This window comes from Sciurus vulgaris, assembly GCF_902686455.1.
Source record: "Sciurus vulgaris genome assembly, chromosome: 15".
In the NCBI taxonomy this organism is placed as follows: domain Eukaryota; kingdom Metazoa; phylum Chordata; class Mammalia; order Rodentia; family Sciuridae; genus Sciurus; species Sciurus vulgaris.
In genome coordinates, this window is record NC_136476.1 from 84153325 (window position 1) to 84180810 (window position 27486).

Sequence of the window (27486 nt, forward strand, 5' to 3'; positions counted from 1 at the left end):
CCTTTATATACACGGCGGTGCCCAGAGCGCGGCGTTCGCGCCCTGCCGTGACGTCACTTCCGGGGCGGAGGAGGCTGAGTGGTGCAGTGAGGGACAAACAAAAGGAGGCGCCGGAGGAGCGCGGCGGCCGGCGGCAGGACTGGACGGCCAGCGCGGGGGCAGCCTGCTGCGCGGGCTGGCGCCGAGCACAGGTGAGTGGGTCGCGTGGGTCCAGGGGCGCGAGCTGTCACCCTGGACGCCCACTGACACGCGTCCCTGTCCACCGCCCCCAGGGCGGCTGGGGCTCTGCCCACCCGGCCGTCCACCCCGCGTCCCGTGGCCGCTCGGTTGGGCCTCCCTGTGGGCCCCCGGGTCCTCGGGAGCGGGCCCCACCCTCTCGCCGGAGCCGCGGCGCGCGAGCCCCCTGCCAGCACCCCCGAGCCCGCTGCGCGCTCTTGCCCGGAGTTTCCGCCGGCCCCCCAGGTCCCCGTGTCATCGCCCGGGTCCCCGGATGCCCTCGCTGCACACACGCTCCCTCTCCCACGGCTGTCCCGTGCTGGGTTCGGGCCGCGTTCTCTCCCCCGGACACTCCCTCCACCTGGTCATGCGGGGACAGAGCCCTGACCTGGGGGCAGGATCCCTGGCTGGACTCTTGGGGCCTGTGTGGGCTGGGTTCCCGGGATGACCCGCTCGGCCCCTGTTCTGCCCGGTGCCTCCGGCGGGGCTGGAGAGCCGGATCTAGCGAGGTCGGGGCCTGGCCCGGGTCTAGGTGAGCAGAGACGCAGCACTGTATACAGGTCCTGAGAGAAGGAACACGGCCTGGGGACCTGGGCTTCGTGGGTCTCGGTGAGTGTGCTGCTGTGTTGGCCGGCCCTCACCGTTGGCCCGGGCAGGAGTGGACCAAGACCCAGCTGGTCCTGGTTGAGGCAACTCTTGCCTTTTTTGGGCAGGAGCCATGGGTGGGGGGTTGTGTGGCAGCCTCTTCCCCACGGGGACTGGGCTGGCAGAATGGGGTGGGTCTGGGTGAGCCACACTTCCCCTGGCACTTCTTCCCTTGCCCAACGTGGGATGCCTTGTGAGGACAGGTGTGCAGGGAGAGCTTGGTGGGGAGGAGGGAACTGGGGTCTAAGTCATGGAGGAGGGGTTTGGAGAGATGAAGGTTCTCCGGACCTTTTCCTTCCTATCATTCAACCTTTAACCCCTGCCAGTGGACACTATTGGAAGGGATGGGAGGTGGGCTGTTGGGGACACTCCTGTGCAGAGGCAGGGGGAATGGAGTGTGTTCCGAGGTCCTGGGCAGGGCCAGTGACTGGGTCACACTGGTGTAGGCTCCATGAAGGTCGCCTTTCTGTGGCTGTCCAGGAAGGCAAGGATAGCTGACCTGTGCTGGGGGACTGGCCTTTGTAGAGATGCTTCTACTGAGTGGCGACCCTGCTTCCCTGTCTTCCCAGTTTAGATCTTCCTTGGGGAGGAGTCTGCCGACCCTCTTCCTTCCAAGACCTTGGGGCACAGAGCAGGGCCCAGGTAGTGTGCTTGACTTCTTCCTGGGATTCCCTAGATGTGCTTTCCCTCCCGCCCACTGGGAAGCTTTCTTTGCAAACACCGAGTGGCCTTTCTGGAGAGTGGGGGCACCTGAGGAATGTGCCAGTGAGTCAGGACTCTCAGAGAGGTGGCCGGGGCTTGGGTTGCTAGCTGGTTCTTGACGCCCTGTCCTGAGATTGGAGGCAGTTCTTGCTTCTTGACTTGGGGCCACTGAGGCACAGCCTGACAGATGGATGGGGACTGGGGTGGAATGGATGTGGAGCCCCGCATACCACCTCTCCATCCCTGACTCATCCTGTCATTCATTCCACCATCCTGCAGTCATGCCTGTCCTGGGCTGGAACTGGCATAGGCACCTGCGGTCCCTGCCTCCCCAGAGCTGCGGTCTGGGAGGAGAGAGACGGGAAGACCCGGGCCAGAGTAGTAATGGAAATAACAAGAAGGAGTGCAGAGGAAGGAGGGGCTAGCTGTGGGTGAAGATGCAGGATGGCCAGGGCATGCTTCCTGGAGCAAGAGGGACTAGAAAAATCAGGTAGTCCAGAGGCCCAGGTTCTGGTACCAGCTCTGTCATGGGCAAGGTACTGCCCTTTCCAGCTTCAGCCGTGTCCCTATCCTTGCTGAGGATGGTGGGACTGGGCAGAGGTGGTCCAGATGGCCTCCGTGCCTTAGTGGCCCTATGTGCTTTACTGGCAGGCTAGAGTGACCTCTGTGGCCTTGCTGCTTCTCCGTGTGGCTGTGTCTCTGACTTCATCATCTTAGGCCTTGCTTCAGTGGAGTCTGATGCCCCCTTTACCTCTGTCCTCCCAACAGAGGCCTGGAACCAAGTAGGTGTGACAAATGCTTGCTGACACAAGTGAGTGAACTGCTCCACGGTGCCTCCTTGGTGCCTTCAGGTCCTGAGTCTTTCCTCAGCTTCTGGGCTAATTCCTGCTCTTGTTTGGCCACATGCCCAGTCCCATCTCCACATTGCTACCCCTGAGCCTGGAGTTCAGTACCCATACTTCTCCCCACTCTCTACTACCTGTCTGGGTCACTTGTGAACAGTTCTCATCAGAGTGCGGTGTGTGGTCAGTGTCCACTGTGCACTCAGTGATGGATGATATGTGTGCTTTCTGTTTGAGATAGAGTCCACCTGGCCCTTCTCACCCCCTTGTAGTTCTTGTCTCAGTACTTCCCTGGAAGGCTGGATCTAGCCAGCAGGAACATGCGGCCCTCTAGATGGCACCTCTTCTCTCCTGCAGTCAGGCACATGCTGTTCCTTTTGCCGAGTGCTCTTTTCCCACCCTCCTGTGTCTCAGCCTCTCCTAGGCAGCCCTCCTCCAGGAAGTCTCCCCGACTCCACTCATCTAGCTTGGTGTCGTGTGTCTCCTAGATTACCCCCACAGGGCCCTGGGCCTTCTAGGTGTTAGTTACCAATTTGTCATCCCCCTGGAGGACCTAGTTGTGTGCCTGAGAACCATATGCAGGTAGTTCCTGTCTCCCCTAGAACCCAGCCCAGATCTTGGCACCACCTTGCTCTCCAGAAACGTAGGTAGCTGGGATAGTGGCACACATGCCTGCTGACAGCAGCTCTCGCTTCCTCCTAGGGAGGCAGCATCCATGGAGCGGGAGGAATGCCAGGACCCTGCCCAGGCACACGTGGGCCAGCCTCAGCACCGCCAGTCGAAGCGCAGATAGCAGAGGAGTCTCGGGGTAAGGCCCACGGCAGTCTCGGTCATCTGCCTCCCCCAGCCCCGAGCAGAGGGCAGCATCTCCGTCTCCACAGTCCTTTGGGTTCCTCACTATAGGCCGAGGGGTTCTGGGACAGAGGTGGCAGAAGACAGAATTGTCTGTTCCTCCTCCTGCCCCAGCAGCCAGCTCAGCAGTGTCTGGTTCCTGTGCTCTGTGAATGCCAGTGTTGTTGTGCTGACCCTCTGCTCCCTCCACCCCCATCTTATCAGTGTGGTTGCTGACAATGCTGCAGCGTGACATATTTCCCAAGGTGTATTCCCTGGAACACCAGGCTCTTTGGTCTTAGTGGTTAGATAATTCTGAGAGGGCTGGGGAGATAGCTCAGTTGGTAGAGTGCTTGCCTCACAAGCACAAGGCCCTGGGTTCAATCCCCAGCACCGCAAAAAAAAAAAAAAAAAAAAAAAAAAAAAATTCTGAGAAACAAGGACCTGTGCCATTTGTGGAACTTCTCAGAGCCTTGAATGTATTGAGCTGAGCAGAATGAGTCTGAGACAGAACCAGCAAGGTGGGTTTTCTTACACTTCCTTGATTTTTTTGTTTGGGGTCTTTCATTTGTTGTTCTTTTCTTTTTTGGAACTGGGGATGGAACCCAGGACTTTCACATAAAAAGGCAAACGCTTTGCTCCTGAGTTACACCCAGCCCGGCACTTACTTGATCACATAGACATCTGCACAGCCTGGCATTCCTTGGCCTGTGCTTTGGAAAGGGGTTTCTAAGGCAGGAGCCTGGTGAGGACCTGACCTTGTAGTTATACCTGAGTTAGACCATCAGCTGTCATGTGTTTGTTGAGTGACTATAAGGCAGTCATTGAACCTCTCTGAACCTCGGATTCCTCATCTTTTTAAAAGAGGATAAACTTAGTGCTTCTCTTTTAGGAATTTTTGAGGGTTAGATGTGCTGATATTGAATGACACTTAGCAGAATGTGCGTCCCAGAAAGTGGTCCCTGGGCATAGCTATGTGGGCATAGGCTGCTGGGCAATTTGCAGAGCCCACCCATGCCAGTGATCTCATATGATCATTTGCAGAAGCTTGGACGGTGGCCATTGCCCCCTGTTTACAGATGTGGAGACAGGCTCCAGTGAAGAAGCAGCATGCCTAAAACCACTGGGAAGGAGGGCAAGGACTTGAACTTGGAGCAGAGGCTGCAGTCCTGGGCCGGGTTCTCGGATCTTGCCTGAGCCTCCCTGCCTCCATGCCCACCTCGGCATTTCCTGAAGGAAGGCCCCAGCATGCACTTTAAGAGAAATAGTTACCTTGGGGTTCTTTTTGTAGTAACCAAGGTATTCCATGGGCTTCTATGTTTTTATACTTTCGGATTCTTTATTTTGGTGCTGGGGATTGAACTTGGGGCACTTGGCCACTGAGTTACATCCCCAGCCCAATTTTGTATTTTAGTTAGAAACAGGGTCTCACTGAATTGCTTAGTGCCTCACTTTTGCTGAAGCTGGTTTTGAACTCATGATCCTCCTGCCTTAGCCTCCTGAACCCCTGGGATTACAGGTGTGCGTCACCACGCCCAGCCCTGTTTGGATTTTCAATGACATAGAGAAAGGGAAAGTCTCTTCTGGTCTCCATCTGCAGCAGTGGAAATGGAGAGAAGTAAACCCTTCCTCAGCCATTCCTACCGTGTACTGACTTTCACAAGGATCAGGTCCTATTCAAGTTGCTGATCTGCAGCTTGCTTCTGTTTCCTGGAATAACAACCACTGACCCCCTTTCTGATGCCAGAAGTAGACAGATCTGGTGATTCCAGCCTGCTGAAGCGTGTAGAGTGCCAAGCATCTTCAGTGCCCTCCCCTGGGTGGTGCTGGCCTTCTGGCCTTCTGTCTGGGCATTTACAGCAGCAGAGGGAGGTGGGGAATGTCTGGTGTGTGGTGCTGGCCACTCCCCTGCTTATTGGGACAAGGTCAGCTGGGCCCTGCCTTGTAGGAGTTTCCTGTTGGTTTTGAGGAACTCTGTCCCTGGAGAGGGGCAGCCTGAGCCGGAGTCCCTTGCAGAGCAGCCATGAGCAGGAAGCAGTGGGTCCTGTTTCTGTGAGGTCAGAATTCCAACTGGGTGCCAGGGACAGCTTGCAGGGAGCAGTATAGGCTGGGCTCAGAGGTTTAACCTACTGACTTTTTATCTGCCTGAGGTGCAGCCCAGGTTGGAGTTTTGAGGATACCGGTTGAATATAGTGTGGGGTGTTCCACATTCCTTAGTTTGGCCCTTTCTGGACCTTCAGAAACAGGCAGGTGCTGACTCAGTTCCCCTTGTATTGCTTGTGGGTTATTTTGGTCTTGATCCTGTTAGAATGCTCCTTTCTGGATTTATCCTTGAATGTGCCCGGTGAGGAGAAGGGGTCCTATCCTGGGACTAGGTTCTAAAGAATCTGTTTGGGAACATAGGTGACCTTGAGATAGGTTCTGCAAGGGAAGCTTTCAGGCCTGGCAACCTCAGTCCATGGAGTCTGAAGCCTACAATGTCAGGATCAAGCTGGGGATGAGGTCTTTGCTGGAAGTCCTGTCATCTGCCTCACCTGGCAGTTTTCTCAGGCTCCCTGTCCTGCACTACCCTCTCCTGTGTCTCATCCTCCTGTCTTCCCTAGCAGCATTTGTCTCCCAGAAGGCCTTGCCTGGCAGAGCATCCTATAGATGATGCTGACTGTCTCCAACTTCTGTTCCCTCCAGTAGCAACATCTTCACCTTCTGTGATCATGTGCAGGGTCACTGCATGCACCTCTTCCACCTTGTCCTCTCCCCAGCCTTGCATTTGAGGTCCTTTTACCATTTGACAGACAAGGAGACCAAGAGTTAGAGGGATGAGATATCTGTCTCCAAGATGTGCAACTTATCCATGGCAAAGCCAGGTCTCAGATGCAGGCCTGTGTGGGTCAGCAGCCTGTGCTCCTTCTATTCCTCACCCATTGCTTCTTTTTCTGTATGCTCTTGAGCTTTTTAGGTCCTTCAGAGTCACCCAGGTACTGTATTTAAAATGCTGTGTCTCTAGCCCACCCCCAGTATCTGGAATGGATCAGGAGGGCTGGACCAGGAATCTGTACTTTGCAGAAACTCCCTGAGGGATCAGGCTGATGGTCTGCAGCCCACAGTGGGGTTGCTGGCAGGGGCCATTCTTCTAGCCCTTGTCTCACTCTGGTTAATGAAGTTATCTGCCTCCCACACCCTTACTCTTGGGGGAACAGGGCTAAACTTCCCCCACAACTGGGACTGGACATTTGCTTTTTGCTTTTTAGTGACTGTGTGTGTGTGTGTGTGTGTGTGTGTGTGTGTGTGTGTTCGTGTTCGTTCAGGAGTCAGGGAGCTTAACCTTCCCTGTGGAAGATGTGTGGGGCTGAGGTTTCTAGAAGGACTTTTACTCCCAGCCACAAACGTTCCCTGCAGTCTTTCCCAATGCATTTCTTCTGTAGCTTGTGTCTTGCAGCAATTTCTGTACATCTAAATGTCTCTTGGGGCATAAAACCTCAAAATTAAATTACCCGCTGCATCATAGCCTCACACCTGGAGTGAGCTCCAGTGAAATAAAAGTGACTAGAAAAGATTTCATGACTTCCACACGTCTCCTGCCAAACGCACAGCTCTGACCATCAGCATGACAAATGTGCTGCCCTTCAGCAGTGGAAGTAACATGGGGTAGAACTCCTGCCCTGCAGGGGCACCTTGTAACTCCCCTCCAGCCCCAAGAGTGGGACAGCTGACATCTCACCCTTGGCAGACTTTCAGTCCTTTTCCTTGCCTACCTGGGCCTGGACAGTGCGTAGGTCCTTGGGGCTTCAGCAGAACATGCATTTGCAGCCTGTCCAGGGTGCTTATGCCTGTGCTTCATAGCTGCTCTAGGAAGGTAGTGTTGGTGTTCGTAGCAGGCCATGACCTGCCTTCAGGGCCCCTTGGGCTCCCTTCCAAAGTTTCCTTAACACCTGAAAGGCAAGAGGCATCTGAGTGTGGCCTGCTAGGGGTTCCTGCAAAGACCTTGTTTCCACGTGCCACTCAGTAAAAGCAGTCTCATTCCAAGAAGCATCTCTAACAGCCCTTGTATGCCCAGGACACCTTCTTGCCTCAGAAGCAGTTTGCCACATTGGCAAGTCAAATGTGGGGTAACTCTTCCCACTGACTTCCAGCTATATGGCCTAGAGCAGGTTACTTTACTTTTCTGGGTCTCAGATTTCACTGTAAAGGGACAGGAAAGTTCCATAGGAGTAGCAGCAGGGCACCGAGTGAGATGGTGCCTGCCTGTAGTGCCAGTGAGGCAGGAGGCTGAGGCAGGAGGATCACTTGACTACACAAGTCTGGACAACATAAATGAGTCCCCTTTCAAATAAGCAGACAACAAACAAAATAGTAATAACAGCAACAATCAGTCTTACTTTGCAGCAGGCACAGATCAAAAGCTTTATGGGAACTGCTTTGTTCGGCCTGTACCATAACTCCAAGGCATAGACATGTCAACCCATTTTAACAGAGTCCCGTGAAGCAAAGTGATTTTCCCAAGGTCACACTGGTGAGTGGGGTAGCCATCTTGCTGATCTGCCAGGAGATTGGGAGCTGAGGCACAGGAAGTACTATGCACAGAGTAAAGACAGGCCCTGAGCCTCAGCTGGACTGGTGCTCCCCGTGTACTGGGCTTGGGTTCCTAATGGGGGAACTTTGAGAGGGTGTCCCTCACCTGTCACCCTTCAACCTGGAAGGCAGACCATGCCTTTGCAAGTTTGCATGAGGAGGAACCTGTTTGGGAAGCCCAGCCCAAATGTGAGAGCAGTTTGAAACTGACACTTGTTCGCCTTGGCCTTCCCCAGGAAGTCAGGGTGTGCCCTTCTGTGCAGGGTAAGTCCCCAGCCTGAAGCACCTCCAGCTTGCAGCCTGACTCAACCCAGAGAGTGTGGGGGCCTGGAGGGCAGTGCTCTGCTCTCGGGTGGGTGAGGGCTGTGCGTGCCACAGGAGTGTGAGACCTCTCCTCCCGCTCCTGGCTTTGGGACTGGAGGCTGAACAAGTCCTGGAGCAGATTCACAGGCCTGGAGCCCCCCTGGGACAGAGCCAGCTATTCAGAGTCTTCCTGGGGCCTCTTAGGAACAGCCTTCCCGCTTCCCCGGGAAAGAGTTGGAGGAATAGCCTTCCATCTGTGAGGGGAGGGGCACCAGTCTCCTGCCTGGGAAGTCTCTCTTCAGTCCTGTCTGTGCCCTGTCGACCCACTGTCGCCCAAGGGCCTTCTGCCCAAGTGTGGGAGCTGCCCAAATCTCTGCAGGTTTATGGGGCCTGGGGCATGCTTGGGTGGTCTCCCTTTGGACAAAAGATGAAGTATTTTTGTTTGATTTTGGTTTTGGTATCAAGACTTGAACCCAGGGGTACTTAACTACTGAGCTACAACCCTAGCCCTTTTTATTTTTATTTTTTATTTCATTTTATTTTTAAAATTTTTTTTAGTTGTCAATGGTTCTTTATATTATTTATTTAAATGTGGTGCCAAGAAACAAACCCAGTGCCTCACGTATGCTAGGCAAACGCTCTGCCACTGAGCCACAACCCCAGCCCCCTTCTTACTTTTTTGTTTTGTTTGTTTGTTTGTTTGTTACTAGTGATCAAACCCAGGGGCACTTAACCATTGAGCCACACCCCTGGCCCATTTTTTATTTTTTAAATTTTGATACAGGGTCTTGCTAAGTTGCTGAGGCTGGCCTCGAATTTTCAATCCTCCTGACTCAGCCTCCTGAGTTGCTGGGATTACTGACATTCACCACCATACTCTGCTGCGTGGTTTTTGTTAATTTAAACTGACTGTGGTGGCTTGTGCCTATAGTCTTAGCAGCTCTGTAAGCTGAAGCAGGAGGATCACTTAAGCCCAGGACTTTGGACCAATATGGGCATCGTAGCAAGACTTCATCCTTTAGATAGAAATGAAAAAGAGGGGTCAACTCTGTGGATGGGGTAGATGCTCAAGGGCTGGTTTTGAGAACAGATGGCTAGTTCTCCACCATTGGTCCTTTCTTGGGATCCTGAACAAGGAAGAGACCAAAAGGTCCTGGAGCTCTCTTGGTGGCCTGGCCCCTGCTCAGAGATACTGATGCTATGGCTGAGCCCCCACCTAGTTCTGGTCCCGCTGAGTTCTGGGAGTGTCTTCTGTGATGGCAGGTGGGGCTGTGGAACCACAGTGAGCCTCGCATCGTGCCAGGTGTCCAGTTGACACGCAGTATTGTACCTCATCCTCATTCTCAGAGTCACCCAGCTTATAGCCGGGACTCTGTGACCCCGTTGAGGAAGTGGTGGAGTTAGATTGGAGGGGTCAACTCAGTCCAGCTCTGGGGTCTGAGCTCGTCCCTGCCCTGTGTGTCACTCCCACGCGGCAAGGAAACAGTGACCTGCAGAGTGTCAACACAGGGCCAGGCAGGATGCTCAGACTGACCTTTTCTCACATGGAAGTTGCAGCTACTCAGAAACCACATGGTGAGAAGGTCTTTTGATTTTTTTCCAAGTATTTTTCCTGCTCATAAACATGCCATATTTTAATAATAGAAGAATATGTAATATAGACAACCCTGTGATCTACCTAGCCACAGATTTCACCACATATAATTTACGTGTAGCTGTCCACAGTTTTCTGTACGTGCAGTAATGACATTTTTACTGATAGAGTTTTAAAATAACATAGCACTTCCCCTCTCAGCCACGGTTCAGTGCCACCATCCTTGTCCACAGCTGTTTCCTGCCGCCGTCTGCCTTCTATCTCTGAGTTGATTCCTCTAGGTACCTCACGCAGGTGGAATCCTACAATATTTACAATATTTGTCCTTTGTGACTGGCTTGTACAGATCATACATTTTAGGTGCTTCTCAGCCTTTTCTTTTTCTGGTACTGGGGATTGAACCCTCGGGTACTTTACCACTGAGCTATACCCCAGCTCTTTTTACTTTATTTTGATACAGGGTCTCACTAAATTGCCTGGGCTGGTCTCTAAACTCCCAATCTTCCTGCCTCAGCTCCTGAGTAGCTGGGAATTTTTTTAACTTAACATATCTTGGACATCATTTTTATCACTGCGTACTTCCTGTGAGGAAGACAGCATTATTCTTAAATTGCAAAAGTAGAGGCTTGGACTAAATAATTTCTCTGAGGTCCTGGAATTATTTCATGCTGGAGCTGGATTTGAGCCCACTGGACCCCGACTCCAAAAACCTTACTTTCTGCCTTCCCCCAAAGCCCCTTGCCACTGAGGGAAGGATGGAAGCTCTCCCGTTACTCCTCTGACCCTCCAGGAATAGAGAGGCCTCAGCCCTGCTGCGGGATCTGGTCCTGCTTCTCTCACATGCCTATGTGACCTTACAGCAAGGATCTGTCTGGCCTGCATCCTAGGCACTTCTGCATCTTCCCTGGGGGCATGGCAGGGCCAGGCAACATGGTGCCCCAAGAGTAGCAGAGGAGCCGGAGTGGGCAGCCTGGCAGAAGGAGCTGTGTCTGCTGTCCTGTGATCAACACAGTAGCTGCTCCTCACCTGCAAGGGTGGGGAGAGGACCAGCTATAAGGGGCTAGAAATGGATGATCATTTGGGGGAGCTTTGTGTGATGTCATAGCTCAGGCACATAGAAAAGTGTAAAGATGCTGGGCACAATGGCACATGCCTGCTGCTAAAGCAGGAGGATCACAAGTTCAAGGCCAGCCTGAGGAACTTAGTAAGACCTGGTCTCAAATTTTTTAAAAGGCCAGGGGATGTGGCTCAATGGTAGACTGCCCCTGGCTTCCATCCCCAATATCCCCCCACCCCCACAAAGAGTATATAATGTGTATGTTGTTTTTCTAAATTGTTTTTTGGTCTAACATTGTTTTTGAGGTTTGTCCACCTTAATACACGAGCTCTAGTTCATAACTTTGGTTCAGAGTGTTCCATTGTATGAATAGAGCAGTGCAGCCTTTCTCCTGCCAATGAATATCTAGGTTGCTGGGGCTGTTTTGCTTTCACAAACAACTCCATTGAGCATCCTTGTGGGTGGTTCTCATGTGTAAGGCAGCTCTCTGGGTTGCTTCGCTCCCACTGACTGCCCGGCTTTAGGCTTTGTGCGTCCTGACCCCTCAGCTAGGAGTTCGGTGTTTGTCAGTCTGAGGGAGTATATTGGTCATATCTGGGTATCTGCTTATTTTAGTTTACATTCCTTGATCACTAGTGAGGTGAAGAATTATATCATACATTGATTTCCATTTGTACTGTCCCCTGTGAGTCGTCTCTTCATGTGTCTTACTGTTTCCTCCCGTTGGTTAGTCTGTTTCATCTATTCCTAGGTGTTATGTGGTGTTAATTCTTTGTTCATACACATTGGAAATACCCCCCCTTCTTTCCACCTGTTTATTGTTATGTTCTTTGATGTGCATATGTTTTGGCTTGATATATTTGTTTATTTGTGGTGTTGGGGATTATGTGATCAATATATCAATCTCACCCAATAAAGATTTTCACATTTTGTGCTAAGAAATACTTTCTTGTCTTAACTACACTAAGATAGTCCTTTAGATTTTTCATTTTCTTTAGTTTTTTTTTTTTTTTTCCAGTACTGGGATGGAACCTGGGGCCTCACACAAAGTAGGCAAGTGCTCTGCCCCTGAGCTGCACCCCTGGCACCTTGGCATTCTCAGGTTTTGCTTTAGGTCTTTAATTCATTGAGGTTTATTTTGGGGTAGGAAGGAGCTGGGACTGTGCTTTCTCATATTACCCCTTAGAGCTGGCACTGCTTGTGATGCCCCTTCTTTCCCCTGACCTGCACAGTCAACGTGACACGTCTGTTTCCAGAAATGTGGTGGTCTGTTTCTCTCTTCTGTTCTTTGGTCCACTCATCTGTCCCCGCATCAGCACCACGTTGTTTGAATTCCGACAGCTCTATGGTAAGTTTCAGTATTGGGGGTGTCTTCCTATGTTACTCTTCCAGATTTTCTTAGCTATTTTTGATCCTTTGAAATCATGCTTCTTCTTCTTCTTCTTCTTATTATTATTATTTCAGCTTTTTTTTTTTTTCGATCTGGGGATGTGGCTTAGTGGTGGAGCACTTGCCTGGCGTGCATGAGACCTTGGGTTCCATTCCCAGCACCACAAAAAAAAAAAAAAGAAAAGAAAATAACCTTTTTTCTTAATTGTCTGAATAACATGCCTGTAGTTAAAAAAAAAAAAAAAAAAAAAAAAAAGTCAAGGTAAATTTGGGATGTGAGAAGCATTTATAAAGAGCATCTCAGCTGGGCACGGTGGCGTACACCTGTAATCCCAGTGGCTTGTCAGGGGGCACTGAGGCAGTAGGATCACAAGTTCAAAGCCAGGCTCAGCAACTTACTGAGACTCCAAGCAATTTACTGAGATCCTGTCTCAAAATGAAATATAAAAAGGGCTGGGGATGTGGCTCAGTGGTTGAGGGCCCCTGGTACCTGAGAAAAAAAAGGCATCTCACCTTGGTCCAGGAGAGCTTGACTGAGTGTGTGAGCTGCATGGCGAGGACCCCGTGCACCGTCTCATGGCCTGCTCATGGCATTCGACAGACTGGATCTTCCTTGGGTCTTCCTGTGCTTTGCACCCCTCTCTGTTCATTGCTGCATGGCATTCCACCAGCCGGTTGAATACTTGACAGATCACCCACCCCCAATCTGGCTTTCCACTGTGCTCAAAGTCCCTGTGACTGAACCTTTTGCTCCGGACTTTCCTAGGCACTTGCCATCCTCCTTCCCTCCCCCTCTCCTCCCCAGGCTCAGTCCACTCTAGCAGCCTTCTCTACCTTCTGCACTCCCGGGCTGTACACCAGGGACCTGGCATGCTGCTGAAATGGTCCCTGTTCAGCAGACTTCCCAGCCTCCCCTCCTGCTTTTGGTGGTCTCTTGTCCACAGTCCCCTGGTTGCATCAGGAGTCTCCCACCTCATTGTTAATCCATGATCCTGGAGCAGTGATGCCCAGCAAACACCACTCTATTCTGGAAATAGAAAAAACAGCTAGATTACAGCCAGCAGCACAGCAGGGCACACTTCCTTATTGTCTTTTCTCATCAGCCCCAATTTCAAACCCTTTAATCTTTGTCCTGTATTTAGGATCCTCTCCAAATTCTCCTATCTCTTGGGGCAGAGACCTGGCCTGACCTGTCTTCATGTTGCCTTCTAAAACCTCCAACTCAAAGCTACAAAGAACACCTGATCTCCACATCTGAGCCCTGTTTTTGTTTTTGTTTTTTCTCATTCTAAGGTTATAAGGTTATATTTATTTCACATTTCATACTTTTTATTTCTTTGTTTCTTGCAGTGCTAGAATTCGAACCTGGTGCCTGGCACATGCTAATAAGCAAGTGCTTTACTACTGAGCTACACCTTCAGGCCCCCCTATATTATTATTATTATTATTATTATTATTATTATTATTATTATTATTATTGAATCTGAGGATTAAACCCAGAGGTTCTTAGCCACTGAGCTACATCCCCTGTCCTTTTATATATTTCTTATTTAGAGACAGGGTCTCACTGAGTTGATTAGGGCCTTGCTAAGTTGTTGAGGGTGGCTTTGAACTCATGATCCTCCTTCCTCAGCCTCCCAGGCCGCTGGGATGGATTACAGGTGAGTGCCACTGTGCCCGGCTCCTATTTTTTTTTAATCATAGAGGTCATGTGTGCTGGTTAAAAAGACAAGCTTGCACTTTAGGCTTCCGTTTAGCTCACTTGGAGAGGAGCATTCCCGTGATGTGGGACTGTTGGCCAAGTGTTATGTTCCTTAGCATTCTTGCTGCCACAGTTTCCCACATGGCAGTATCAGATGAGCTATACTTCATTCCACCGAAAAGGCCCTGTCCCATTCTGGTGGCTTCTTGCCCACCTACTGTGGGCCAGGCCCCACCTGGTGTCTGGAAGCCCTCCCCCACATCCTTCCTGAGCTCTCCTCACACTTCTCATTTACACAATGGGGGTTGTCATTCCCCGTCTGTCTGTCTGTCTGTTCTCCACCTCCACTCACTCGTACCCCAGGCCCTGGGTGAGTGTGCTTAACTCCATTGACCCGGACAGTTGAACATGGGGGGAATTTATGGTATGTGTATTTCAACACAATATCAAACCAGTTGAGAAAAACAATGGGTGCCCTTGGCTTGTGATGATTCTGGGCTGGGCCCCCAGTCTCAGTTTCTGAATGGGGAGCTGCTTTAACTGTGGGTGTTGAGTCATCTCACACACCTGGCTCCTGGGTGTGTCTTTGCACCCCCCACACACACTTTGTGGCTCCATCCCTTCCCAGGGCAGGAAAAAGGAGGGGCCCAGAGCCTGGCTGACTTCCAGGCCACACCCACCTGAAACTGCCGCCCTCCTCACTACACCCAGGCCCACGCCCATCCTGGGCTCACTCCCTGCCACCTTTCAGTTGGTCACTCTTGGGAGCCTTCTGCATTGGTAGAGTTACCTAGTGTCTGCTCAAGACTCATCTGGCCTGGCCTGGGCAACCAGGAGATAGAGGGCAGATGATCCTCCCAGCCCAAACTGCTGCCACTCTGCGCTCCTTGCTTCAAAGCCATTCAGTTCTGTAGACCCTGTCCAACAGCCCTGCAAGGTGTGGTGCCCATTATACATGCAAATGGTCTTGTGCCAGGACCTCCCAGCAGAGCTCTGGCCCCACCTTGGCACTGGCTTCACACAGCAAGAACCACTCCACCTGGCTGCCTCCAAGTGGGGTGCCTCTTTTTTCCTCGATACCCCTAGGAACTGAGTCCCTGGATTTGGCGCCTGTACCTTCTTTCTAGGTCTCCCCCAAAATACTTTCAGAGAGGGGCAGTGACTTGTCCAGAGCTACACAGCAGAGGTGAGGAGGTAATACAGGTGTAGCTGGGGAGTGACCCGTCCAGGCAGGTCACCACAGCAGGGCAGGCCTCGGCACTGCTGGCCTCCATCCTGGTGGTTCTTGGCTCTGTGGATGCCCCAGACCCTGCCTCTGCACCTCTGCATCCTCCAGCCTGCTCCCTGCCAGCCTGGTCTTTCTTAGCCCTGTGGCTGCCCCAGGCCCTGCTTTGCAGCCTCTGCATCCTCTGCCCTGGCCACACATGTTCACTCTGACAGGATGCTAAGGTGGGGAACACACCTGGAACATTTATTGCCCCCACAGGACCTAGCCAAGGGCTGAACAGTCAGTGTGCCTTGAGATGGGCGAAGGATCAGAAAGACTGGAATGGCCTTACCCCTCTGAGCCCTAGCCTCCCTCGCCTACATAAGAGCTGTGGACACTTCTCTCTCACCCTGGGCCCGGGGCGAATGTTCTTCATTAGTTGACACACCCACTCCCCCTCAGCAAGTGAGGGAAGTATTGTAGTATGAAAGCCACATCCGGCCTGGTCAGAACCTGCCCCCAGCCATAACCCTGCTCCCTGTCCCTGCCAGCCTCCTTCCTGCTCCAGGGCAGGCCGTTGCACGCCCAAGGCCCTCCTCTGCACCACTCCTCCCTTCCGGTCCCGGTCTTCAGCCTGCCCTGGATGAGGCCTCAGGGAGCCAGGAAGGAGGCCTTGCTGGGTGTCTCAGCTGGAGACCAGCTGTGTGACTCAGCGGGCCCTCGCTGCCCAGAGTCCCCTCTTTCCTAGGAGTGTGGGTGGTGTGTGGAGCCAGCTGGTCATTAGAGGGCTGGGGACTTCCTGTGGAGCGGGTGTTCTCCCTGGCCCACAAGACCAAGCCTCACTAGGAGACCCAGGGCGCTGGTAGTGTCTGCTGGCCCCACAGTGACCTGAGCTCTGGGAATTCCAGAGTGGGGGAAGCTAGACACCTGGGCCTGGTTTCTCTGAGCATTGCCTGTATCGGGCACCACTTGGATGTGAGACCCTAGGCAAGAGGAGGCAAGTCCCCCAAAGTGAGCACCTGAGTTCAACTGGAAGGACAGACCTGCCATTCTGTAGGTGACCAGCAGAGCGATGTTGGACAGGAGAGTGCTTCCCTCAGCCTGTACTCCCACATCAGTGGGAAGAGGCTCTGCCTGGGGCATCGGAGGGAGCCCACGGAGCCTGTGTGGGGTGGCTGGACCTGTGCCTGACACGTGTCTAGGCCCTCGGCATTGCCTTGACCATTGCCACCTCCCTCACTGAAGGTCCTGGCCTGCTGACCTGCTGCTGCTGCCCTGTCCCTGCACACCTTAGAGGCCTGGACTGCAGGGCACTCGGCATTTGCTGGGGTCCTGTTAGGAAGGGTTCATTTCTGTTGTCATCATCAACATTATCAGTAATGAAGACAGGGTAACCCAGACTCTCCCCTGGCACCCTGCTCCTCTCCCAAGAGGAACAGACCCAGCTGACAGGTATTTAAAACTTGGTATGAGATATAGGTTCTGGGTTAGAAAATGAGATGTACAGTAAAAGCAGAATTTTTATTTTAAAAAATGAACAGAGCTAGGTATAGTGGCGCATGCCTGTAATGCCAACTATATAGGCTTATGCAGGAAGATTGCAAATTTGAGGCCAGCCTCAGCAATTAAGTGAGCCTCTAAGCAACTTACTGAGACCCTGTCTCAGATTGAAAAATAAAAATGGCTGGGTATGTGGTTCAGTGGCTAAGCACCCTTGGGTGCAATCCCCAGTACCAAAAATGAAGTCTGGGTGGAAGGGTGACAGGGTGGCCCTGGTGGCTTGTTTACAGGCTTCCTCTTTTTCTCTCATGCCTTCTTGTGTTTTCCCAAATGTTCCCTGTGAACAACCAGGGAAGTGTCCTTTTCTATCTTGGCACAGCCTTCTTGGCAAGGGGGTCATGGATGCCCAGGATTGTTTCCTCCCCAGTTTGTCTGGCTCTGGCCTCCTGTGTGGTGTACGCTGGATTTTCCCAAAGTGGCTTCTGATCCAGTGTTTCCCAAATGTGGCTAATTATGACAGTCACTGAAATTGGTGTTAAAAATCAGATTCCTGGGAGAGTTTGCTGGGGTCACTGCTTCCCGCTCCTTTTTCCACACATCACCAGAGCTCCTTCTACAGCAAGGCCTGAGTCTGGTCTTGTTTGGTCCTCCCTTGTGTGGCCCTTCCCCAGAAGTCCCTCATTAGCCTTGCTGTATGTGATTCTCCTGTCTTCCCTGAGGGGCCCACAGCCCTATCCACACATAACTAGGTCACAGATGCACAATTTTTAGACTTCATTGCTTTATAAAAGTGAGTTCTTGCCGGGCGCAGTGCAGATGCCCGTCCCAGTGATTTGGAAGGTTGAGGCAGGAGGATCATGAGTTCAGGATCAGCCTCAGCAACTTAGAGAGGCCCTAAGCAACTCAATGAGACCCTGTCTCTAAATAAAATATAAAAAGATTCAGAGATGTGATTCAGCGTTAAGCACCCTTGGGTTAAATCCCTGGTACCAAAAAAGAAAAGTGAGTTCTTGATAAGTCCCTTCTGCATTTTGCTTTCCTCACTCTGCAAAAATCCCTTCAGTCCACTTCCGACTCCCAGCAGAGACTGGTTTTCAGTCCCTGGGAATTTTAAACAAGCCCCTCTGGTCAGTCAGATTATTAAATGGATGGGCTCCAAACAGGAATTCCCAAAGCTCCAAACAGAATGTGGGGCCATGAGGCAGGCAGTGATCTGTGGGCATGGCACCAACCTTGCAGCACACCTTCTTCCTGTGAAATGGGGAGACTGCTCACTGCCCCACGTGGTGCTTTTCTAGCCAGAACGTGACCACATGGCTTCTGCAAAGGGCCTAATGGAGCCACCCCTGGAGGGCCTAGGCTGTGACTCCCAGGTAGATGTGAGGTAGACTTCTGTACAGTGGCGGAATGTTCACCCTGACCCTCCTGGGTCCCTTTCAGGTTGAGCCATGATTCCAGTGACGGAGCTCCGCTACTTTGCGGACACGCAGCCAGCGTATCGGATCCTGAAGCCGTGGTGGGACGTGTTCACTGACTACATCTCCATTGTCATGCTGATGATCGCTGTCTTTGGTGGGACACTGCAGGTCACCCAGGACAAGATGATCTGTCTGCCTTGTAAGTGGGTCACCAAGGACTCCTGCAACGACTCATTCCGGGGCTGGACAGCCCCCAGCCCAGAGCCCACCTACCCCAACTCCACAATCTTGCCAACCCCTGACACGGGCCCCACGGGCATCAAGTATGACCTGGACCGCCACCAGTACAACTACGTGGATGCCGTCTGCTACGAGAACCGCCTGCACTGGTTCGCCAAGTATTTCCCCTACCTCGTGCTCCTGCACACCCTCATCTTCCTGGCCTGCAGCAACTTCTGGTTTAAGTTCCCACGTACCAGCTCGAAGCTGGAGCACTTTGTGTCTATCTTGCTCAAGTGCTTTGATTCGCCTTGGACTACACGGGCCCTGTCAGAGACGGTGGTGGAGGAGAGTGACCCCAAGCCGGCCTTCAGCAAGATGAATGGCTCCATGGACAAGAAGTCGTCGACAGTCAGCGAGGACGTGGAGGCCACCGTGCCCATGCTGCAGCGGACCAAGTCTCGGATAGAGCAGGGCATTGTAGACCGCTCGGAGACGGGCGTGCTGGACAAGAAGGAGGGCGAGCAGGCCAAGGCGCTGTTCGAGAAGGTGAAGAAGTTTCGGACCCATGTAGAGGAGGGGGACATCGTTTACCGCCTCTACATGCGGCAGACCATCATCAAGGTGATCAAGTTCATCCTCATCATCTGCTACACTGTCTACTACGTGCACAACATCAAGTTCGACGTGGACTGCACCGTGGACATTGAGAGCCTGACGGGCTACCGTACCTACCGGTGCGCGCACCCTCTGGCCACGCTCTTCAAGATCCTGGCATCCTTCTACATCAGCCTGGTCATCTTCTACGGCCTCATCTGCATGTACACGCTGTGGTGGATGCTGCGGCGCTCCCTCAAGAAGTACTCGTTCGAGTCAATCCGTGAGGAGAGCAGCTACAGTGACATCCCGGATGTCAAGAACGACTTCGCCTTCATGCTGCACCTCATCGACCAATACGACCCGCTCTACTCGAAGCGTTTCGCCGTCTTCCTGTCGGAGGTGAGTGAGAACAAGCTTCGGCAGCTGAATCTCAACAATGAGTGGACGCTGGACAAGCTGCGCCAGCGGCTCACCAAAAATGCACAGGACAAGCTGGAGCTACACCTGTTCATGCTCAGCGGCATCCCAGACACCGTGTTTGACCTGGTCGAGCTGGAGGTCCTGAAGCTGGAGCTGATTCCCGACGTGACCATCCCACCCAGCATCGCCCAGCTCACAGGCCTCAAGGAGCTGTGGCTGTACCACACGGCAGCCAAGATTGAGGCCCCCGCTCTGGCCTTCCTGCGTGAGAACCTGCGGGCACTGCACATCAAGTTCACTGACATCAAGGAGATCCCGCTGTGGATTTATAGCCTGAAGACCCTGGAGGAGCTGCACCTGACAGGCAACCTGAGCGCCGAGAACAACCGTTACATCGTCATCGACGGCCTGCGGGAGCTCAAGCGCCTCAAGGTGCTTCGGCTTAAGAGCAACCTGAGCAAGCTGCCACAGGTGGTCACGGACGTAGGTGTGCATCTGCAGAAGCTGTCCATCAACAACGAGGGCACCAAGCTCATTGTCCTCAACAGCCTCAAGAAGATGGTGAATCTGACTGAACTAGAGCTGATCCGCTGTGATCTGGAACGCATCCCCCACTCCATCTTCAGCCTCCACAACCTGCAGGAGATCGACCTCAAGGACAACAACCTGAAGACCATCGAGGAGATCATCAGCTTTCAGCACCTGCACCGCCTCACTTGCCTTAAGCTGTGGTACAACCACATCGCCTACATCCCCATCCAGATTGGCAACCTTACCAACCTTGAGCGCCTCTACCTGAACCGCAACAAGATCGAGAAAATTCCCACCCAGCTCTTCTACTGCCGCAAGCTGCGCTACCTGGACCTCAGCCACAACAACCTGACCTTCCTCCCTGCTGACATTGGCCTCCTGCAGAACCTTCAGAATCTGGCTGTCACAGCCAATCGGGTGAGTGGCCTGGCTGTGGTGCCATGCGTGTGCTGGGGTAGCCCACGATGGGTGCTCAGGATGCCCAGTGTCTCAGGACAGTCGATGCTTCTCAGTTTGGAGTTCTCACCTGTGATTCCCTGAACCGCCCAGGAGGGAGTTGTTCAGGATTCACGATCCCAAGCCACCTCCGAGACCTGCTGAATCAGACCCACAGGGTGGGAACCTGCCTTTGCCACAGAATGCTGCAGAGTTCTCCTGCCAGGGGAGGTGATGTGGCCAGGCAGGGTATGTCCCCAAGGTGACCTCAAGCTGGCATTCTTGTTGGCAGGGATGTGCATGGGGCAGAACTTAGCTTGAAGTTTATGGTGTCTTTCTCAGCTTGTCCCCAGCTGGGTTGGGAGCCAGGGGACCAGTCTGGGATGGAAACTGTGTGAATGAGTGGCTGTCCTGGCTGAAAAGGAGCCAGATGGTTTCTGCAGCTCCCAGCATCCCTTGCTCCCCTCTCTCCTCTGCATTAGGGGCAGTGAAGGCCAGAGTTGGGCTTATGGGGCTGGTTGTTACTACCCACCTTTCCAGGAAGAAATTGTGCAGACCTTTGGGGGCTGGCAGTGTGGGAGGCGAACCCTTGAGTCTGGTGGTGCCCTTGCTCCAGCCCCTTGTCTGACTAGGGAAACCCCATCCTTGGGACTTGGGGGTCTCTCGATGGAGGCAGGCAGCGCAAGGTTGAGGGCAGCCTACTGTGGGGTTCCTGGGCCTTTTTTGAGGTGGAGATTTTTGCAGTGAGGTGGGTGGTGGCAGAAGCCTGTGCCCAGGGTGGGGAGGCCCAGAGAAGATCTGCTACTGCCCGTGTGCCTGTTGCAGCAGTGACCCTCAGGCAGCCCCCACTGGCCTGCTGAGCCCTTGCTGTGTCTGTGCTGCTCTGGGTGAACACTCCATTCTCCACCAGTACTGTCGGTTCTCCTGACAGGATCTCTCCAGTGTTTTTGGACACAGAGGACAGAGGGTGCTGGCCCCTGAAAGGCCACTGTCTGCTCCCTCCTGCTCTGGGTGGGGCACATTCCAGCGTCACTCAGACATGTACTGGGGTTCCTGGCCCACACTGCTGCCACTCACAAGCCTTCCTCTTCTCTTCCCTGTCTCTTTTCCTGAAAACCAGCCTGCCTCCTCTGTGTCATAGGATCTGTGTCAGATCCTATCTCCCTCCCCCAAATTATGACTCATGCGTGTGTGAGCGTACCGGGCAAGGGTCCACTCAGTGCTGCACCACTGTGGAAAGCACAGGCCTGCTGATCAGGAGATTGATTGGAGTTTCTTGGCCTCCCCCCAGAAATAAAAACTCCCTTTTGGGAAGCATCAGACAAGCCCAGCACCTTGCATAGTGCCAGGCGGGGACACTAGGCGGCTTCCCCAGGGCACAGTGTCCGTATCTCGCTGCTCCTAGAGTCAGGCCAGACTTCGGCCTCACATCTTAGGTGAGAGCCTGGTCCCCGCCCCCACCTTCTCGCACCAGGCTCGCCTGTTAGTGTCATGCCTGTTGGCTGAGGTCACCCAGGAAAGGAGTTGGTGGAGTCCTGCCGTCCCTGAGGAAGGAGACCCTCTGGACACCCTGTCTAGCACCCTGCTTAATCATGTCCTGTCTCCACCTCCTAGAGCACCAGAGGCCTTTATAGGGAAAAGTTTTCTTGGGCCAGCTGTATGTGGGCAGGCAGGCCTCTTCTTCGAGACCAAGGCCTGGGTCGGACTCCTTCCTACTCAGGCTCCGTGGATTCTGTGAGCCACCTTGGACTGGTGGGGCAGGAGGGGTGGGTGTGGCCCTGTTGGGGCCCTTGGGTGCTGTTTTCTCAGGCTGTACTCATGCTAATGAGTACCGCTCACAGGGCAGGTGTTTGCTGAGCATGGCTAGAGTCCAGCCCTGGAGAGGTGCTGGGATGACCAGGGCCCACAGGAACAGGGTGGATGGCACGAAGCATGGCTAGGACTTCGCTAGGGCATATGAACAGTGACCTTTTGGAGGAAGGGACGTGTCACCTGCTCCAGAGGGACAAAGAAGAGGTGATCAGGTGAAGAGGAAAGGGAGAGTCAGTGGGGTCGGACTGGAAGGTGCAGGAGGTGAGCTGCCCTGGAATGTGGGTTTTGCCCTTAGGCAGAGTGGGCTGTGCCCGTGCTCCAGGAAGCTCCTGTTCTCCACTCCAGTTTCAGCGTCTTTGGTTTGTTTTGTGTCTGGACACCTTGCCAGCCCATAAGCCATGTCTGTAAGGATGTTGGCTCTTGTGTTCAGTGCTTGCGTTCTTGCTGGTTGCAGGACTGAAGGGTGAGCTGGCTTGCTGTTTAGCAAGGTTACAAGGTTTTTGGGTACTGAGGTTCAGTCCCAGGACCTCACAGGCTACGCGTGGCTCTACCACTGAGCTGCTGTCCCAGCCCCTAAAGAGGTTATTTTTGCTACTGGCAGGAGCTTGGGTTTGTGGATAGATGGGCCTGTACTGGCCAGAATTTCTAGGGACAAAGACATGGATGAATTTGGAGGTAGGACTGTGGGCCAGGGGAGTTGGGGGCAGGGAGTTGAGGTTTCTCACTCAACTGGATGATAGGTGGGAGATCGTTGAGATGGGACCTTAGATGAGAGGCAAGGGTGTGACCTGTGTCAGGGATCTGGGACTCCTGAGCCATCCAGGGAACCATGTTGCCAGCCTGAAGATGGAGAATTCATCTTCTCTATGCTTGGGGATGAAGAGGGTTCCTTGATGTGATCACTAAGGGAGAGAGAACAGGAGTCCACCTCCAGCTTTGGAGGGATGGTAGAAGAGGAAGGTCAGGCCAGAGCATGTGACTCCAAGTGCCTGGGAAGTCCGTGGATGGAGAACCACGCAGGTCTGGGGCTGGGACCCTGTTAGTGATAGTCAAGGTGGGGGGTGGGCAGAAGCCAGAGCACATTGAGCTAAGACAGCATCTCTCCAGATGGTTGGTTGAGAAGGTCATAGAGCCATGGGGTGATGGAGGTCCAGGTTGCTGGGAGGGTCTTTTTCAAAGACCAAGGAGACTTGAGGCCATTTCAGCATTGATAGGGGAGCCACTGGGGTATGTGAGGAGGCAGGAGTGGTAGAATTGAAAATTATGAGAAGCGACTTCAAGCCTTCAGTGGATCAGGGACAATTCAGGAGGGAAAGACAGCTCCAAAGGACAGGTGTGTGGGGAGCTGAACTACTGAAGTACCTCCTCTTTTTCTGGAGGCCCTGGGAAAACTCAGTGGCAGGAGGCAGGGGGCTTCTGGAAAGAGAAACTTTGAGGGAGCGAGCTCTGGAGCCACACTGACTAGACAGACCCTTTTTCACTCTCCTGACCACTCTGTCATCAGAGGTGGGCACTGGGAATGCTCTGGTCCTAAATCTTGCAGAGCCCACTTCCCGTGCCCTCTGCCCTTCATGTCCCTAACTTCCAGACCTTGAAGCCAACCCACCCATTCCTGACCATGGGCACAGCAGGGATAGTTGTGAATACTCAGGTCAGGAGTCTCCTTGAAGACACCCAGTGTCCCTCATGGCATGGCCTCAGCACAGCCATCCACATTTACTGCCCTGCTTAGAAGGCGGAGTTGCTCATTGGGAACTGGAGTCCTCCACAAGTGGCCAGAGATCCAAGACTGCCAGAAGGGCCTCCGCCACAGAATGTCCAAGCTGAGAGGCACTTGCACTTTACAAATGGGGAAACCGAGGCCCAGGTTTCCACTGTAACTGAGTGCCATGTTTCACAGAATGGGAGTGTGGTGTGGGGCTAAGCGGGAGGAAGCAAGGCTTACATCCTTTCAGACCCTCTGTGGCCCTGCAACCTTGGACAGACTGCCCTTCGCCTCTTCAGGCCTCAGTGTCCTCAGAAGGAAAATGGGAAGAGTGATAGAGCAGCCTCTCCACTGTCCTCATTTGAGAGTGGGACAGAGGTCTCCCGCTTCTGCCTCCAGTCCTTCCTGTGTAGGAAGTGGCTTTAGACAGGATCAGTGAGGACCCCTGTCCACTGATTAGGTGTGGAAGGGCAGGGAGCATGCCTGGACACACAGCATGGCCCCACTCTGGCCCTGCCATTTGCTCAGCTTCACCCTTGGTGTGGACAGTCAGCAGAGCACGAGCTGTCCAGCCAGCTTCGAGTCCTGGCTCTCCTCTGCCGGCTGAACCTTGGGCCTGTTTGTCCATCAGTACCATGGGAAGAACGTTTGCAGCGGCTCTGGGTCAGATGAGGCCTTAGCATTTGTGCTCAGAGGGAACCTGCCATGCTGTGAGCTGCAGGTGAGGGCGGCCGATCCAGGAGGAGGGGTTCCCAATGGCCAGGCCTGGGCTCTGGCGCACCTGTTCTGCTGTGACTGAGGACCAGGGAGAAGTGACCTACTGAGCTTCCTGCCCCATCCATGAGCCCTCCCCCGTTCTCAGGGTGAAGGGGCTGAATGTTCTCAGCATCTTCGTGCTTTCGTTCTCAAGCCAGGCAGCACCAGTAGCCCAGCTCTGGTGACCCTGGGACACGGGTGGAGTAGTGGCTGCCCGTGTGATATGCCTCCTAGAGCGCCAGGTGCAGGGAGCCCAGGTGAACAGGGCAGACCCAGCCCTGCCCTTCTAGAGCCCACCGTCCAGGAGTGGCAGACGAAGAATTAGTGCTCTCAAGGGGCACGGGGGTGCTGGGAGACCCAGGTTGTCAGGAAAGGCTTCCCAGAGGAGGTGACTGCAGGGCACAGGGTACAGGAGAGCCTTAGCCACGCTGCTGGTGCCAGGCTTCCGGGGAGCTGCAGTGGGGATCGGGGAGGGGAAGCCGGGAGGCCCCGTCCTGGCTGCGCCTACCTCACTCTGGCCTCTGCTCCTTCCCCAGATCGAGGTGCTCCCCCCGGAGCTCTTCCAGTGCCGGAAGCTGCGGGCCCTGCACCTGGGCAACAACGTGCTGCAGTCCCTGCCCTCGCGGGTGGGCGAGCTGACCAACCTGACACAGATCGAGCTGCGCGGCAACCGGCTGGAGTGCCTGCCGGTGGAGCTGGGCGAGTGCCCGCTGCTCAAGCGCAGCGGCCTGGTGGTAGAGGAGGACCTGTTCAACACGCTGCCGCCCGAGGTGAAGGAGCGGCTCTGGAGGGCCGACAAGGAGCAGGCCTGAGCCTGGCCGGGCGTGTCGCCAGCAGCGGGACCCCTGCAAGTCCTCAGGCCAGGCGGGCCGCCCTGCCCCTCCCGGGACTCCTGGACAGCCAGCCTAGCCCCGGCCAGGCGGAGCCTGGGGCCGATGCGAGCTGGGCCAGGGCGAGAGACGGTATCCGAGGGGCTGGCCCCTTTCTTCCCTGAGCCTCATGCCCTGCCAGGGTAGGCGCCTCTTGGGGAGGCCAGAAAGGGAGTCAGTCTCAGAGCGCAGTATTGGACAATCAGGGTCTCCTCCCTGGAGGCCACCTCTGCCTCAGAGTCTAGGGGACACCAGAGGTCCAGGGACACCAACTTAGCTCTTGGTATTTATTTTTCTCCACCTCCCATCTTCTTCCTCTAGATAACTTAGACATTCCCAGGAAGGGTCAGCTCCATGGAGGTGTCCAAGGAGTGCTGGGTGACGCTGCCGGCTTCGGGTGCCCACGCAGGCTTGGGCAGAGGGGTCCGGGATGAACCAGCTGTGGGAAGTGGCCCAGTGGTGCGGACTGGGCTCTGCAGCAGGGCCCGTGGGAGCGCAGGCCATCAGACAGAAAGCCAGGCCTGGGCTCTCCTCATCAGTTTTTGTGGCAGTTTTAGATTTTTTTTTAAGTCAAATGATTTTTTTGTTGTTTAGTTTTGTTTTCTAAGCTTTGAAAATTGATGGTTTGGGTATTAAAAAGAAAAAAAAAATCTAAAAAAAAAAAAAAAAAAAAAACTACAACACTAAAGGCCAGTGAGTTGGAGTCTCAGGGTAGGTGGCAGTTTCCCTTGAGCAAAGCAGCAAGACATTGAATTGTATTTCCTTCCCCTGGGGTGTGGGGTGCAGGGTGTCTTCCGAGTCTGGTGTGACCTTGGCCAGGAATTCTGTTTGTCCCTCTTCCCTCCTGGGGTGGGGATTTTATTCTTGTTTGTTTTTTGGGTTTTTTTGGTGTCTTGTTTTCCTTCTCCTCCATGGGCCTTGGCAGGCGCTCATTTCTGTGGCTGTCAGCCAAAGGGAATGTTCTGGAGCTGCCAGGAAGGGAGGAGACTCAGCTTGGCTGGTCCCCGAATGAACGGTGCTGCACCCCGTCTCCCTCCCGCCCCTCCACACACAGTGTGCCCAGGGAGCTGCTCTGCCCCGACTCTGTCCCCCACTGTCATGGGTTTGCTCATTGTCACCACACGCCTGCACTGCTTACGTCAGCCCAGTCGCCACCTAGTCCTTCGTGAAGAGCGGACGTGTAGAGGCAGGTGGGCATGGGTGGTCACTGCTGGGAGGGCAGGCGCCCCAGTTTCCGTCCCGGTGCCTGGCTCGCCTAGTTGTAGGGGGCACTTGCTTTAGAGCAATCACTTGGGTCCCCACTCTAGAAGGGTCCCCGCCTTAGATCAATCACGTGGACACTAAGGCACGTTTTAGGGTCTCTTGTCTTAATGATAATGTCTGTCTGTCTGTGTATTCTGCGTCGTGTCATTGGATGTAATCCTCACAAATAATGCACACTAGCCTCCGACAACCATGAAGCAGTCCGTTACCTGTGGGTCTGAACTTGTAGACTCAGATCAAATATCAAATAAATCTATAACACAAAGTAGCCTTTGTAGGTCTCCATTAAGGGGGGCCCTTTCCCTCACGTCTGAGAATCCTGCTGGGCTCAAGGGACCATTTCTTGGGTACCCACAGAATGGTCAGCTCTGCTCATCTTGCTGCCCCGTGAAGTCTGGAGCTCCTTCGGGGCAGTTGCTGGAGGTTGCAAGCTGACTGGGGCCCCTGTAAGTGCCAGCTGTGGGCCCTGACCCAGGGTCCCACCGCCAGCACGTTCTCTGATGTCCCAGTTGTCTGTGGTGTGGGCCCTTATGGGTTTCAATAGGTGGGACCAGGAGAGGCCGCTTGAATGAGAACCAGGAGTCCAGGGTCCTTCTCACAGGTCAGTCATCCCATGTATAGTGGTGGACAGGTCCCTTCCTGTGGCCTCCATGTTCCCATCTGTGTGATGGGCATTTCCATTGTGTGCTCTCCAAGGTGCTTTGTGGTCCCAACAGCAAGTCCCCGGGTTTTTTTCCCTTTTTTTCTTCTTTTGGTACCAGAGATTGAATCCACTGAGCCACATCTGCAGCCCTTTATAGTTTTTTAACAAATTTTAAATATTTTTTGTTGTAGAGGGACACAATACCTTTATATTATTTTTTAAAGTGTGGTGGTAAGGGTCCAAACACAGGGCCTCACA

At 53.6% G+C, this 27486-nt stretch overlaps 1 protein-coding gene across 7 annotated transcripts; it reads left to right on the top strand.

The window, feature by feature from the left end:
* The first annotated feature begins 62 nt into the window (after positions 1 to 62).
* LRRC8A (leucine rich repeat containing 8 VRAC subunit A) lies at positions 63 to 26853 on the top strand. 7 transcript variants are annotated; one of them, XM_079113900.1, is made up of 5 exons: positions 289 to 825; positions 3108 to 3213; positions 11992 to 12107; positions 17998 to 20162; positions 24990 to 26853. In XM_079113900.1, the coding sequence occupies exons 4-5, from the start codon at positions 18006 to 18008 to the stop codon at positions 25263 to 25265; spliced, it is 2433 nt and encodes an 810-aa protein (XP_078970026.1). In that variant the 5' UTR covers positions 289 to 825; positions 3108 to 3213; positions 11992 to 12107; positions 17998 to 18005; the 3' UTR covers positions 25266 to 26853. The 7 variants fall into 7 exon arrangements, with proteins under 7 accessions (XP_078970028.1, XP_078970025.1, XP_078970029.1 ...); XM_079113901.1 differs by having other exon boundaries at positions 289 to 748; XM_079113899.1 differs by lacking the exons at positions 289 to 825; positions 11992 to 12107 and adding an exon at positions 70 to 191.
* The last annotated feature ends 633 nt before the right edge of the window (positions 26854 to 27486 follow it).